This window comes from Eurypyga helias, unplaced genomic scaffold (genome assembly GCF_000690775.1).
Source record: "Eurypyga helias isolate BGI_N326 unplaced genomic scaffold, ASM69077v1 scaffold19192, whole genome shotgun sequence".
Taxonomy (NCBI): Eukaryota; Metazoa; Chordata; class Aves; order Eurypygiformes; family Eurypygidae; genus Eurypyga; species Eurypyga helias.
The window spans coordinates 13,776-28,713 of NW_010234320.1; the positions used below are offsets into that span (position 1 = coordinate 13,776).

Here is a 14,938-nt window from a genome sequence, read left to right on the forward strand (position 1 = left end):
AACCTTGTCCTACTCCTACCTGGGCAAGTGCTTTTTCAAGATCTGAACAAAAGCATGTTGCGTCTCTTTTCTTGGGAACTTACAAGTTATTTATCCCCTCCCTGCACTCATATGCATGAGGCCAGAGACATGGACAGGTTTAGGTTTTCCTTGACTTGCGTGTCAAGGGAGTGGCTGTTTCTGAATTTTTTGGCTTAGAACTCATGACCACTGTCACAGGAAGTACAGTTAACCTGAGTGGCAGAGGCGACGTCTTTGAGAGGGAAGGTGGAAGCCAGGTTCATTAGAGCAGGATAAAGCAAATTCACAGCTGATTCCTTTGAATATAGCTATAATAATGAGTCATTTTCACTGTCCTTATAGTATGGGTTGTGCAGGCTGCCCCTTCAGGCCTGGTGTTCCTGGCAGTGTAGTCATGATCCTGTGGTGACAGAAAGGCTCCAATTTCTCCCTATTTCCTTGATTTTATCTTATGTTAATGCTTTTGGAGTCACCTTTGGTACTGGATCTAAAATTAACTCAGCGGTGTTAGAGAGAAACAAGAATTCTCTCGGTCTTCCATGCAAGGATGTTTTCAAGGTCTCTGCAGCTTTGTGTGAGTATTTTGTGAGGGATAAATGAGTATACAGAATGTATGAAACTGATGGATTAAGAAGAAATGTTCCAGGATCTCAAAAATGCAATTAATTTATTTGTTCCTGGTACATAGGCTGGTAAGGAAGCTCTGTATATTTGTTGTGTTTAGGAAGGAAAAGCTACTGTAAATTGAAAGGCCCCAGGACTATTTGGTATGTGTTTAGGCTTCACAGTTGCTGAAAATATCTGGGGCCTATACTTAATCATAAACATCTGCTTAAATAATACTTACTGCTCTAGAAATTAGTATGGTGTAGGAGTAAAAAGGTGGTGGAGATGTCTATCAGAGGATTTTTTACTCACTTGCACTTGGGCGGTGACTTCATGCTCTGTAGCTGAAGAACAACCACAAAGCTGTTATGTTAAAGGCACTAAATATTTGTTGTTGAATATCTGCAAAATCAATGTTTCTCAAAAAGAAATCCCAAACCATTAGCTGTTGGTTTTATATTATTCAAAGTCCCTGTCCTGCCTGGGAATTTGTAAGCCTGAGAACAACAGAAGCGTAACTCTCTGCACTGTGAAACCAGTAAGCTGAAGCATAAAGGAATGAAAATCTTGCCCACGATCATGCAGAAAAGGTCATTAACAGGATGAGGAGCTGAACTTAACCATAATGCCATCCTCTGCATGTCTGCTGAAGTACGTTCCAGTTATTAAAAGTGGTTTGCAGAGGAGAATTCAGCCGCAGGAGAGCTTGGCTGGGTGAAAGGCAAACTGCACTGAGCAAAAGGGCGCAGGTGTGGGGACGGGGGTGAAGAAGGAACTGTGGGGACACCAGGAGCAGGATGGTTTCAGGCTGTGTGAGCAGTTGGAGAGTTGCAGTGGCAGGAAAGGTGTTGTGTAAAGGAGAAACGCAAAAAGCTGTGGTGGCAAAAAGTGGAATTGACCTGTTGAAGGCGGAAGGTGGTGGTGAGCTTAACCTGGATGTTAACCCCGGCAGAAAAGATGTAAAGTAGACAGCTCAAGTGGCTGTTCTCAGGAGTTGTCTTGCTGAGCAGATACAGCAGTGAGGGTAGATCAAAGGCAGATGGTAAGGTAGATCAAAGATAGATCTTCTTAGCTTGGCTGGTTGGTGCCTTGAGGCCACGAGGTTACCGGTGCTTGTGCCGTAAGCCACAAATGAGAGCTTGATGGTCTGAATGGGCGTTCCTAGGCACAGTGGGGTCACAGAAATGTAACTGTTTCCCACTCTGCTCTGCACTGTGGGTAGCACTTGGGGATTTGCAGGAAAAAACAACTTGGAGAGGCTTATGGACTGCAGAAAGATTTGGTGAAGGGACAGCTGTCATAGAATGATTTCTAACTTCTATTACGATTTTACAAAACTAAAACAAATTGGCTTCAGGAAACAAAGCAAGCCAGAAAATGTGCTTTTACCATTCATCAAAATCTCCGAGCCACACAGTAAATGATCAGTGAGAAATGGATTTTGGTGACTTAAAAAAGTGTATTGTGGAATTGGCTGCAGTACTTGGACATGAATTTGGACAGAAAAGGTTGCTACCAAATAACTGAAATTTAAACTTAATTTCATTTTGGAAACTGCCTTGCTATAGTTTGAACTTTGGAAAATATTAGAAGTATTAGAAGAAGTCTATACAGACAGAGAAATTCAGTGCAAAACACAAAGGAATGCAGAGGCCAACCTGAACTTGAGAAACCAAAACAAAAAATACCAGGACAGTCACAGTGCACAAAAACTAAAGATAAGGGAGTACAGAGTGAAGAGAAGGACAGTAAACTCGACCACATAACAAACTCTGCTGTGTTCTTCCAGAGCCAGAATGCTGATTATTCTTCCCATGCAAAAAGAAATTCTCCCACAGAGAGCCAGGCTAGATATGGTAGTGCAAGTGTTTTGTAGATCTACTTCCCAGTTAACAGGACTATGGCTGGCTGATACTGTCTTATCAAAAGGTCATTTATGTCCCATGGGGTTGACTCTAGCTTCCAGTTCAATCCAGGCCCTGCAAGCCAGAGCAGAGTGAAGCAGCTGGCTGGTTTCCCCAAGGTCGGCCAGCTGAAAAAGAGAGTGGAGCTGCCTGCTGGCTGGGTTCCCAAGGCTGGCTGGCTGAAAAGGAAAGTACAAGCGGGAAAGTGAAGTTGCAGTCAGCTCCTCCAATATAAACGATTATCTAAGAGTTTAATATCTCCCCTGAGGCCTTGACATAATTGTGATTTTTCCATACTTGATGGTGGCCACATCATGACCTTGCTACGTTCTGAGTAAGTTAACATAAGAAGCCCCTTTGTTTGTTGGGGTGAACATTCTGTGTTGCAGGAATACTAACAGTCACTTCTTTCTGTGCAAGCAGTCAAAGAGCGTACGAAGTGCAGGTGTTAGCCATTCCTCTCCTCTCTCTGGTTCACTCGAGTAGTGCAGAGGGAGTCAGAAAGCTGTGCTGAGGAAACTCTTGATACCACTTTATTTCTTCTGCAGAGCAGTGTAGCCATGGAGACCAAATAATTTGCTGCCCAGTTTCATAAGCTGCCCCATAGTCAAAAGGCCTTTGCTACTATTAAGGTCTCTGTAAGCTGCCATTGTAGTTGCCAAATAATCAGAAGCCTTGAGAAAAAAGAAGAAATGCTACAAATTGTGGTGTGGGAACTTGATGCCACCACCACTGTCAGTGAAATGCAACACCCCAACTGCCTTTACAAGAGCACAAATGCCTGGCCAAATGCAAATATTTAAAATAATGCTTGTTGGTGCAGTAGGATAGCCTGCTCGATAAACTGGCAAAAGACAAAAGAAACATCAGGAACAGCCATCCATCTCGAGCAGCCTGAGTGTTGTGCATGCCCAGATCCTCCTATGCCAACTTGTAGCGAATTTTTAGAAGTAAAAATGTAGTTATTTTCCAGAACCAAGGACAATTTAAAAAGTACTGAGACCTAACCTCAGCTGATCAGGTTTTATTAAATTTCAAATTCAACAATGTAAAATGTGTCCTCTGCCAGTGTAGATCACACACAGTGATACCTAATAAAAGCAAAGGATTGCTACAGATATTATCTTTATGAGGAATTTTCCATTAGGAAGTAAACTCTTACCCCTCAGAGCAAAACAGGCATGTGTATTATACATTGAAAAGTGATGTGAAGAACTATCTGAAAGCTTATTCACCAGTCCTGAGGTGAATATATCCTCAGAAAATACATCATATTAGAAAATTGTCAACCATTATATTTTCACAAAATTGGTGATTCAACAGAATTTGCATTTATGCAGAGGACTGTTCTGGCATAGCACATTATCTGTTTATTTTTGTAGGAGTGATCCAAGGATTAGCCAAAATCCGGTAGCATTTTAAAGTTTGTGGTTTTACTAATGGTGTTGTGATGCAGTTTTGCATCATGTTAAAATGTGCTAAATACCATGTTTTCTAACAAATATTCTCATGATGATACATTTTTAATATGTATATAAGTATGTTTAAGCAAATAGAAGTTCAGATTTATTTTACAGTCCAAGGTCAGTAACCAGAATGTTGGATTCGGTACATGTGAAGCATCAGGATCCTGAACGGGTCTTAGATAATTATTTTAATGGGAACGTAAAGTAAATCTGCTTTGTTGCTTTATTCCCCTGAAAAATTAAGCATTCTTTCATTGTAGGAGTTACAATTTAACAAACAACTAGGATAATGCAATAGTGGAAGGTATTTCATACAGATTAGTCCCTAGGGAAATAACATAAACAATGAAGAAAGTCCATGGACTAACTCAGAAATAAGGCCATGCAAACACCAAACAAAACCACACAGCACTATTTTTCTCCCTCCTCCTTTGCCTCACTTCATCCTGTCTCTCTCCAGTCCCCCAAAACAAGATAGCAGTGCTGGAAAATCATCAAACGGAACTCAGTGGGAAGCACTACCAGATACACAGCTGAAGGGCACTGGAAAGAGATCCAGCTCTGTAGTGGGAGATAATGAGACAGACCTGTTAGATAATTGTGTCTAGTAAACTGTTATTGCAGTCGTAGGTTGGTACTATTTTTAGTTTTGAAATTTTTGTGTTTACTGTTGTTGTCTTAAAGTTGCACCTTTTATAATTACTGTAATTTTCAAGTTGTTGGGAACCTATGATGGCAAGGAATTACTATAATAGCATGAGTTGGTGGTTTCTGTCTGGTCTTAACCAGTGAGTATCAACGTTATAAAGCTGGTGTTACAGAGGTGTCTGGTTTGGTAAGCACAGCAAAGAGCCTGAAGTTGAAGACTGGACCATCTTTTTATTCTCTGCAGGGTATTTTCACTCAACTATACTGAGATATTGATGTGGCAAAACTTCCACTGTTGTTCTTTTTGTTCTCTCACAATGCTGGAAAAAAGCGTTTAGTCCCAGCTTTGCCAATGTGCTGTTCTTGGTGCACTCTAACTTCACACAAAATAAATCATAGCTCGTCACACATGCAGCTGCACACCTTTCTTTAATGTATGTGTTACCTATATGTTTAAGCCACTAAGGCTGTAGCTTACATGTTGTTTCTAAAATACTTTTGCTATCACAGAATTGTCGAGGTTGTAAGGGATATCTTAAGATTGTCTAGTCCAACCTCCCTGCTCAAAGCAGGATCAGCTAAAGCAAGCGGCCCAGGGCCGTGTCCAGTTGGTCTTAAGTATCTCCCAAGGTGGAGACTCTACAACCTTTTTGGACAGCCTGTTCAAGTGTTTCATCACCCTCACAGTAAAAAAAGTGTTTTCTCGTGTTCAGATGGAATTTCGTATCTTTTATTTGTGCCCATTACCTCTTGTCCTGTCAGTGGGCACCACAGAGACGAACCTGGCTCCATCTGCTTCATTCCCTCCCATCAGGTATTTATAAACATTAAGATCCCCCCCTGAGCCATCACTGCTCCAGGCTGAGCAGGCCCAGCTCTCTCAGCCTTTTTACCTGAGAGATGGTCTTTTAATCCTCAGCACTGAATACTTTTGAAGCATTACCCAATTCATCAATGTATTTGTGAGTTCTAAGCTGATTGACCAGATCCTTCAGATTTCTTCTCTTTTAATGTGATAAATGTAAACCAATACAGTGCTCCCAGAATAACAGCCCTTCAATTTAAAGACTGTCAAGAAGAAAACTTAAGCGTGTACTAACTGTAACAAAGTTAAAATGTCTTGCTTTTTTCTTTGTTATTTTTATTTTCCCTTCCTTTCTCTTTTGGATGCTGTTGCTGTTAGACTATGGTTTATGAGTTCTGGGCTCGGTAACGTCAGAGATGGATCCATATTTACATTTCTCTACTGTAGCCCTACTCATTCCAGTTGTCTTCACTTTCAGTTGACTCCTTTAGGAAGCTCAGTTGAATGCACTTGCTTCCATGCTTCATAGATCACAGTTCTTTCCTTGGTAGGACAGGGGTTTTTTTCCTAACCTTAGCTATGTATGTCTCTCCTTACCCTGCAGAGCATGGACAAATCTAGTCCTTCCCATACACCCCTGCTACATGGGGGTTTTTTTGCACAACTTACTGTGTGGGTTTTTTCTGAAGAAAAATTAATGATACTGATGAGTACTGCTTTGCTTCTCCGAAAAAGTGAAAAAGACATCTCTTACCTTAATGAGAACAGTGTCTTTGCCATTCTTGTTGAAAAATTACTATCTTGTTAACATTTGCAGCAACAAATGGAGCTTTATTCCAGTGCTGTCCTGTTTGCTCCAGAAGTTGGCAATTTTCTTATTAATTTAAGTCAATTACTAGAACTTGAGGTTCTAGAAGACGATCAGTGTGAAGTATTGTTGTTGATAAAAAGGATCCTCTTACCTAATAGTTCTTTTGCTGAGCCAAGGATAATTCTGTTTCTCCCATATGGCTTCATCTGTTTTGGTTGTATCAGCATAGAAAATTAGCAAGTCTGTAAAGCGATCCTTGGGGCAAAGGGTATTCACTCTCTGAACTTGTTCTGATTCTTTTACAGGAACTATTGTTCGACGGCATCGGATTCCACTTCCACCTCCTCGTGAAGATCAGTTCTATACTATAGATGATTTCAATATCAATGTAGAAGTAATCCTTTATGCCCAAAGATACAAGATTATAGACTGTGACCAGTTTACAAAAAATTTCCTGAGGAAGATGGGAGTTAGATTAAATCCTCCTGCGGCTCGTCCAGATGACCCGTACACCAAGGAGCGGCAAAAGGTCAGATGAGGCAGTAATAGTGAAAACTTGATTTTAATAAAAGTGCCATTGCTATTAATAATATGCATTATATAAAATATGTGTCTAATACCAAATAGAAAGTACGTAAAGTTAACTATTTCAGCATAATGAATCACAAGGGAAAACTTGCTTTTAAAATTTTATTATACGGCTCATTGTATTAACACAGTGAAGTCCTGAATAGAACCGATTTTTCCTGATGTGTTCACACACCTTTTGAAACAGGACAAAATTAACTGGTAAAAATAAAATAAACCTTTCCATATTAAAGTGAAAAGGAAAAGAAAAAGGGACTTCTATGTTTTACTTATGATTTTGCTTGAGATAATTTAATGATAATAAACACTTTTAAAGTGTTTAAAGGAAGATCTGACTGGAATTGTGGTTCAAGCACATCCGTGGCTTCCTGCAGGCTCACTTGGTCTATTCACATGTCGTCCTTCATCTCTACCCTGCATGTTATTAACAGCTGTTTGCATGTGTAAAGCAAATTCTGTTGCCACACAGAACCCAGCGGTTGGCAGTTTTAAGACTTGGGAGGTTTTATTTGAACACAGTTCCCTCTTCTATGAGTATATGGTAACGCAAACACACCTCCTCCAGAATTCTCACTTGCAGCTCCTAGGTGCCACGTGCATTCATCTTTTCTCTGGGAATAGAAGCGGGAGTGGTGCTTTCTGTAGGAGACAATGACAGTGTCTTTCACTTCTTTTCACTTGTGTGAGTGCAGGTGGCATTGTAATTTTTTCTTGACCTGACTCTGTTAGGACAACTGGCCCAGGATATTCAGCCTGTTGTGGTAGATCCAGCCTACTACTCTGAAAGCAACAAATGCTCCACGTGTCTGTGGCATTCAACTTAATCCTCCTATTGAGAAAATCACTGAGGCTCTCAGCAGCAAAACCAGAAGGGAACTATGACTGAGATGTGTAGGACCACTTACATGTCTTTGAGGCACTCTCAGGTCAACATGTTGGTTTCACTTCATTCATGCTTTCAGGCTTTTTGCCGTCACCCAGCGTAAAGCAGTATTTGTTATACGTCTCCTGGTTCTGGGTAGTGCAGACTCAGGCTGGCCAAGGGCTGCTTTTCCCTTGCTCAGTCCTTGTAGGTACCAGATGTGTGTTAACTCATGCTGAATCATCTTGATATTGGCAGACTTTGTCAACATTGTATGTGGTATCGCATAACCTGCTTAGATTTTTTTTTTTTTGTAAAAACAACAAGAAAAACATTCAAGTATTGTACATATATGTGTCTAAAGAGAATGGAGAGAGGATAAGATGTTTGAGGAGTAGGAGCATCAGAAGACCAAAAATCGCTGAAATCTATGTCTTAATATTCTCAGTTATTGAGAAATTACAGGAGAGTGTTGTAGGAAATTCTGGCTGCTTTATACTCTCACTTCGCTGTGGCTAATTTTTGGAAGTTAATTTTTTTTATTTATTAAGGGTGGATTGCTCTGGACTGCTTTGAGCAAAATTAAATCGGTTTGCACCAGACTTCTAATAGTGTGGGAGGACAGAAACTGAAGGTACAAAGGAAAGGAAGGAATATGATGAGATAGAAAATGAGACCAATGAAAAATGTAGCAAGACCCTTAGATTCATATTTCTCTGTTGCTGGAGATGATGTCCCATGGACGATGATGTTACTTGGTTCTGTGGCTGTATTTCGTGGCTCATTGCATCTTCAAGTATCAGGAAGGAGGAAAGACAGTGATGGGATGGTAAATATCAGAAGTATGAACATGATGATGCCTGAAATGGACAGAGTGCTGCAGATCAGCAAGGGCATTCATTGGCAGGCAAAATTTGGTCTGATCTCCTTATTTTATGATTTGATGCTCTCAAAGAATGGGCCTGTTCCCTCTCAGATTTTCATGCCAGAAGATGTATCAGTGGATAAATAGAAACTTAGACAAGGATATGAACTGCCCATAGTCAACAGCTCGTTCTGTTCAGACAGCTCAGCTTGCGTTGTCGCATTGATGTCTGTCACCATTCTCCTTTGCAAGTAATTTTGTAGAATTCTGTAGATTAGAAGGACTGTCTTGCCCCTTTAACCCACACTGGACGTGATGGATTTTGACTTAGGAGAAACACCCTGGTCAGGTCGCCGTTTATATATGTGACTGTAAGTGACAGTATGTAAATGCAGTCCTCGGATTGGATCATCATCCTGAGATCCGATTTAACACAATGCTACTGGTTTTGTGGAAACCTTGACTGTCGATCACGTGTTGTCATAGATCAGATCAGCTGGAATATGTCTTTAACAGGAAATGTGCTATTCCTTTTCAGACCTATGAGCGTATATCGAGAAGGGAACATACATACCCAGTACAGGCCAACTGCATGACATGTATCAAAAGTTATTTAGCTATGTTTTAAAGCTAAAAGAAAGAAAACACTGAAGGGGAAAGAAAGAATTAATTCTTTATACCACATCATCTATAACAAATAATTTTCAAGGAAGTAAATCAGGCAGGAAGTTGTAGTCACCTGATTACCATTGGCAATTTGTTGAAAATGTGATCTGTACTATAAATAATTTAATGATTCTCTGACATGAAGGACCTTATTGCAAGAAAAACAAGGATCAAAAGCCAAAATTATTTTAATAGATTTTCTGAGGGCACAGCAACCCTGTAAATTGTTATTTGGTAATGGCTTAAATAGTGTTTCATGTATTGTCATTGTGTGGTGTTATTTGAAAATCCTAAAAGCATGTTCTAGGATTAGAGTAAGGGCAAATAATTAAAAAGGTGTTCCTTTTAATTTCTCCTCTATCTGCAGATTCTGGATAGTATGAAGCCATTGCGCCCTTATGAGCGCATTGACACTCTGAAACAATTTTTGGAGCATGACAGACATGTTCTACGTTTTTTCTGTGTGTGGGATGACCCAGAGTCCATGTTTCATGACCCGCGGGAACTTGTTCTGCACTATTATTTGTCTGATGATACTATTGATATAAAAGAAATTATACCAATAAACTCAGGCCGGGACGCTGTTCCACTTTTCCTCAAAAGAGATAAGCTTCCAAAGGTGAGGAATGAAAATTTCATCTTATTTCAAATTCTTCTGCTAAGTAAGAAATATTAAATGTCTTGTTTTGAAAATCCTGTATTAGGGTTGTTATGATATTTAGAAAATGTTATCAGAGTATTAATCATAATTGTATGATTTATGTTTTCCACACATATTCATATAATAACTTAATAAGTGATGGAAAAAAATAAGTTTAGGCTTGTTGTGCTTAAATTAGAAGGAGAGAGAATTTAGGCAGAAAGATATTCTATGCTTTCCTTTCTCCCATCTTTGTGTATTAAGTTAAATGTATTAATAAAGCTCTCAGCAATGGAAGTCTAGAAGACTGATTGATAGATAAACCAATGTAGAATAGAGGGGAATTCAGATTTGATCTACGTGACTTATATTTTGAACCTTTAGAAAAGTCCGGTTTTAGTATTCCATGATGTTATATTTTTGTAGTGAATCTAGAGTGATTTCTTAAAATTGAGTTACTAGATTTGGGACCTTACACAAAGCTAGTTAAAATCTCTAGGAATCCATGAATAGGCTTTGTCAGGCATTAATCAGTGGCTTATTTGAGAAGGCTCCTCTCAGAGAAATCTTCAAGGGGTTTGAGTCCACTGAACTTATTCTAATCATAAAATTAACAGGCTGGAGGTATTTCTGTATCGCTCCAGCCAGATCCTGAGGATAGAATGACATCAACCCACAGATGGAGTAAAATAGTGGGGAATCTTTTCCCTCCTTTCCTTCTACTACTGGTAATCTATTTGTGATGCCATAGGTGTACATGAGAGGGTAAAAACCTAAGAGCAAAATGTTGTACTTTTCGTTCCTGTGCATCCTATGTTCTGAGGTGCTGATTTAGCAGTGGCTCTGTGTTAACAGAGCACTTCCACTGAAGTGCATGTTGCAGTTTTAAGGGCTGGCTTCCTCCTCTGAATGCAGTGGAAATTTTAAGAAGGACAGCAGAGGAGATAAGTTGGGGTGTCAGGGAAGGTGGTCCAACAAAATAACCGACTGTGGTTGCCCTGCATCAGCAGTTTGTTCGTAATTTAAAAACATGTAATCTGTTTGTGTATTATGTTTGATGTTACTGGGATAAATTACTATGGTAATTTTGAAATTTAAAATAGAAACAAAAATACTAACAGTTTCACCAGTAGCATCATTCTTACTTGAATCTCCTGTATTTGTGCAGTGGTTAGTGCAGTGGGACCAGCCCTGAGTGCTTCTTCTGCATGTTTTTATAATTATTACCAATCTGAATAATGGCCTTGAGAGCAGATGTTGACAAGGATATGCTACTTTGGATGTGCTAACCTTTGCTTTCTTTTTGTTTCCAAGAAAAAAGGAGACTTTGCTCTTGGATACACAGTAAGATTCTGAATGCTGCTTCTGGCATAGATACTGGCTTTTGACATATACACTGCCTTTTAGGTTTGGTAGTGTAATTTTACCTTAGAATTTACTAAAAATTCTCCCAAGAAAATACTACATTAACAGTAAGGCTGTAAAAAAATCCTCCTAGTTCTAAGGTAACTGAGTTGTCTTTCTTCTCTGTTCACTGTATTTTTTCCTAAGAGCTGATCTCTTTTCTTGCAGTATGCTCCCACTGGGCTGTATCAGCCGGGCGCAATCACCAGTCGAACTGTTCTCAACGTGTTTGGAAAGGTAGTAGGAAACAGAGGCCGTTACATTCTGGACAATCGTAAGGTCAGCAATTATAGAATGCCTCCAGCTGTTGAATGTCTTTATGGTAGTTTTTGTAATTTCTGTGGCTGTTATCCTCGACAGTGGAGTTATTTATAAAATTGTGTTGCCACTGGAGAATAGCTCAGGTGAAGACTACTGGGTTTTACTGTATGTAAATTCCACATTTGTGAAAGTGAGGTAGCTTAGCATGGGGTGAAAAATACTTGCAAATGGACTATGAAGGTTATATTTTAAATCACACACACTAACTGACCTAGATTTTAAGAAAGGTTGTGAGATTCTGAAAATTATAAAGTTGCTGTATAAATGTTCCCTCTTTTATTAGACAGGAGCAGTGCATCAGGATTTTTACAGAGAGAGTGACCTGAAAATAGGGGAAGTAATTAATGTTTGGGGAAGGAAGATAACACTCTGTGATTGTGATGAATTCACTAAAGAATATTACAGGACAAAGTACGGAATCAGTAAGTAGTGATAATTATCCTTTCTTTATGAGCATTTTCCTGCTTCTGAGTTTGACAGCTCTGTCTTCGACTTTTATTACTGACAAAACATGTTCATTAAAACCTTTAGCACTAACAGTCTGTTGTAGGCTGTTAACAGCAAGGCAGTAATTTTGCAGGTGATCCAGAAGGGCTTTCTTACATGTTGCTCCATTGAAAACTAACACGTAACGTACTTGTTCTGTTCCTAACTGCCTCTATTTTAAAGCTAGAATGCCAAAACAGTCATATGGATAGGCTGCCATTTCTTCTTCTCTCCATCCCCCTCCCATTCCAATAGCTGTGTTTGCAGTCAGAAAATAATAAAGAGCATGTAGTGACTGGGTAAGTAGAACGAGCTCAATTATTCCCCATTATACTATGTTTCATTTTATATGGATGTCAGAATTCTCACATAATAAGATTTTCTGACACGACAGTAGAAGTCTGTTGCATTATTGGTTTTTATAATGCAGTTTTCTGTATTCTGGACCATTAGGGTGTGTAACTTGTGAAGTTTCAGCACTGAATTCTGGAAACATTCAGCAACTATGTCCATAATGGAAAAGCATTTTGGAAATCTATAACAATAGGGGCTTTCGTTTATCTGTCTTCGAATTTCCTCCCTCAAGACTTGCTAATGGTTCTGTTATGGACATCTTCCTGCAAAAACGACTTAGTTAATTTCTGGCAGTTTAGCCATTCAGTAAATATAGCTAAGCGTCTGGCTGTTCAGAGATGGTTGGAAGAATCCTACTGTGGCCTTTCTTTGACACTGTGAAACAAAACACCTGAGTAGACTGGTTTGGTTTTTTTTTCAGCGTGACTTGTGATCAGAGTGTAGTGTGTGGATCAAAGCTTGTCTGCTGCACTGGGGGAATTAAATGATATAGCGCTGCCATTAAAGCACAAGATTTTTTAATTGGCAAAACATGTCTCACTAGGACTTTTTTAATAATAGCTTGGCATGTCTGTACCAAAATAAATCTTTTCTTATACTAGCTGGTGTGTGAGGAAGCCATATTTAATAACCATAGTATTATCTATAATCATAGTAAGTCTAACTCCAGAGAGACAAACCACGGGGTTCTGCCCTGAGAATTTCTTCAGCCAAGACCACTGCCGCTGTTTGGCAGCAATATCCTCTGCTTGAGCAAAATATCCTGGAACAGCGAATGGGGATTTCTTACTCACAGCAGGCAATAAATGAAATGCAGGTGACCATTCTCTATCAACCGAGCAATGGAACTAAGTGTTACACAAACGCAGAGGTTTTTTCCCTTCTATAATGCTGTAATTAATTACTGTAATAACCAGTAATTACTGGTTACACCTCTGGATGTTTAAGTTAGGTAGTTTGCAAGTTAGGAGAAGTCAGAAGTTGCTGATGTGCAGAATTCTGGAAAATTGGGACCGTAGGTGATCCAGGCCATTGCCATTGCTCTGAGGTAGGATAGTGTGTACACACGGATTGTCACTGACTGATGTTTCTATAGCCTTTTATCAGCATCCTCCAGTAGGAGAGATTTCTTTGTCTTCTGAGGTATCTTGTCCTAGCCTCACAGTTAGAAAGGCTGCTTAATAGCTACTCTGAAGCTAGTTTATGTAAACTGAGAGAGTAACTTTCTTGTTTTACCTTTGTTGGATGTGGAGAACAACTGCTCAGTATCCCCTTTTTATAAGAGGATGTACATATTTGAACATAAGACCTTGTACATATTTGAACATTATTCCAATACACCATCTTACCATCCCCACCCCTCTTCAGGGCCATTTGCCGCTAGGGGAAAGGTTTCAGTCTTTCTCCATAGTCCATTCTTTTATATCTGTGCTAATTTTTCTGTTTTTTTCTCAGTATCCTCTCCAGTTTCTCTGACTCCTTAACACAAAACACAGAGATGTGCTGTAGCTGAGATCTTTGGGGAACTGGGAAGTGTTTTGCACATACTTTTAAGGATACATAACGGTGAGATGCTGGCTAACACAAAAAAACCCAAACCCATTCATCTTAATGCAGCCTGTCTTGTTGACAGAAAATACACACTTTCTTAGAGCTGAGAGATTCTCACAGTTTGCTGTGAAATTCTTTCCCGCTCTCCCTATCAGGATTAAAAAATGTATGTATAACTTTTTAACTAGGAGGGACTGGGAGTAGAATCAGGGTAGGTTTTGGCTTAGAAGCAGGCTTTGGGAGAGAAAGGGTGAGGGTTCACCCTTTTTATTCCAAGTGAGTTACAAATTTTGTTTGTGTCTGGTGGACGTACAAGGTACTCTCTGTGGACTCAGTCCCACAAAGTGCATGGAATTCTGCTCCCATCCAATTAAACACTGAAACGTGCCTAATTGCAGTTCGAGTCCAGGGAGACCATTTACTTGAGTAAGAGTAAGCAAGTAGATAAATTAGTTCTTGCATCAAGGCACAGCGCTCAGCACCTCACGGCATCAATCCAGCTGTTTGTTACTGTGTTTTCTCATTACTCCCCTTCAATTTATACTCTACTGCCAAAGCCATTAAAGAGGCCAACGTTTATTTTTGACTCTGCAGTTTCAGCATAAGTTGCTTGCCAATGGAATTTGCCCTTTAGGAGAATTAAGGGCAGTTTAGATTTCTCTTGAAGTGCATGATTATGGTATCTGATATATTTCCAATGTTGGTTTTGCCTGCCTTACTCTTTATACTGTTTGTGAAAAGCAAAGGAGAGCTTTTCCATGGCTAAACAATAGCTAATGCCCTTCAATAGGAAGCTAATGACATTACTGTCATCCAGCAGTGCTATGAATGCAAGAGAAAATGCCTTAATGTGTGATATTATCTGTCTAGACTTGCTAGTGCAGCCTCAGAGAAGGAGAAGAATATTCTATAGCCGTGTAGAATGTGAAATACACTGATG

At 39.5% G+C, this 14,938-nt stretch overlaps 1 protein-coding gene across 1 annotated transcript in view; it reads left to right on the top strand.

The window, feature by feature from the left end:
- LOC104505708 (EF-hand domain-containing family member C2-like) overlaps nt 1-12,029 on the top strand; it is a gene marked incomplete at its 3' end in the record, with an annotated part of 17,746 nt that extends 5,717 nt beyond the window's left edge. Inside the window, exons 3-6 of the mRNA XM_010146392.1 lie at nt 6,567-6,790; nt 9,610-9,861; nt 11,455-11,565; nt 11,891-12,029. Of these exons, the coding sequence (XP_010144694.1) occupies nt 6,567-6,790; nt 9,610-9,861; nt 11,455-11,565; nt 11,891-12,029 (726 nt within the window). The remainder of the gene's footprint in view (nt 1-6,566; nt 6,791-9,609; nt 9,862-11,454; nt 11,566-11,890) is intronic.
- Nucleotides 12,030-14,938: the final 2,909 nt, after the last annotated feature.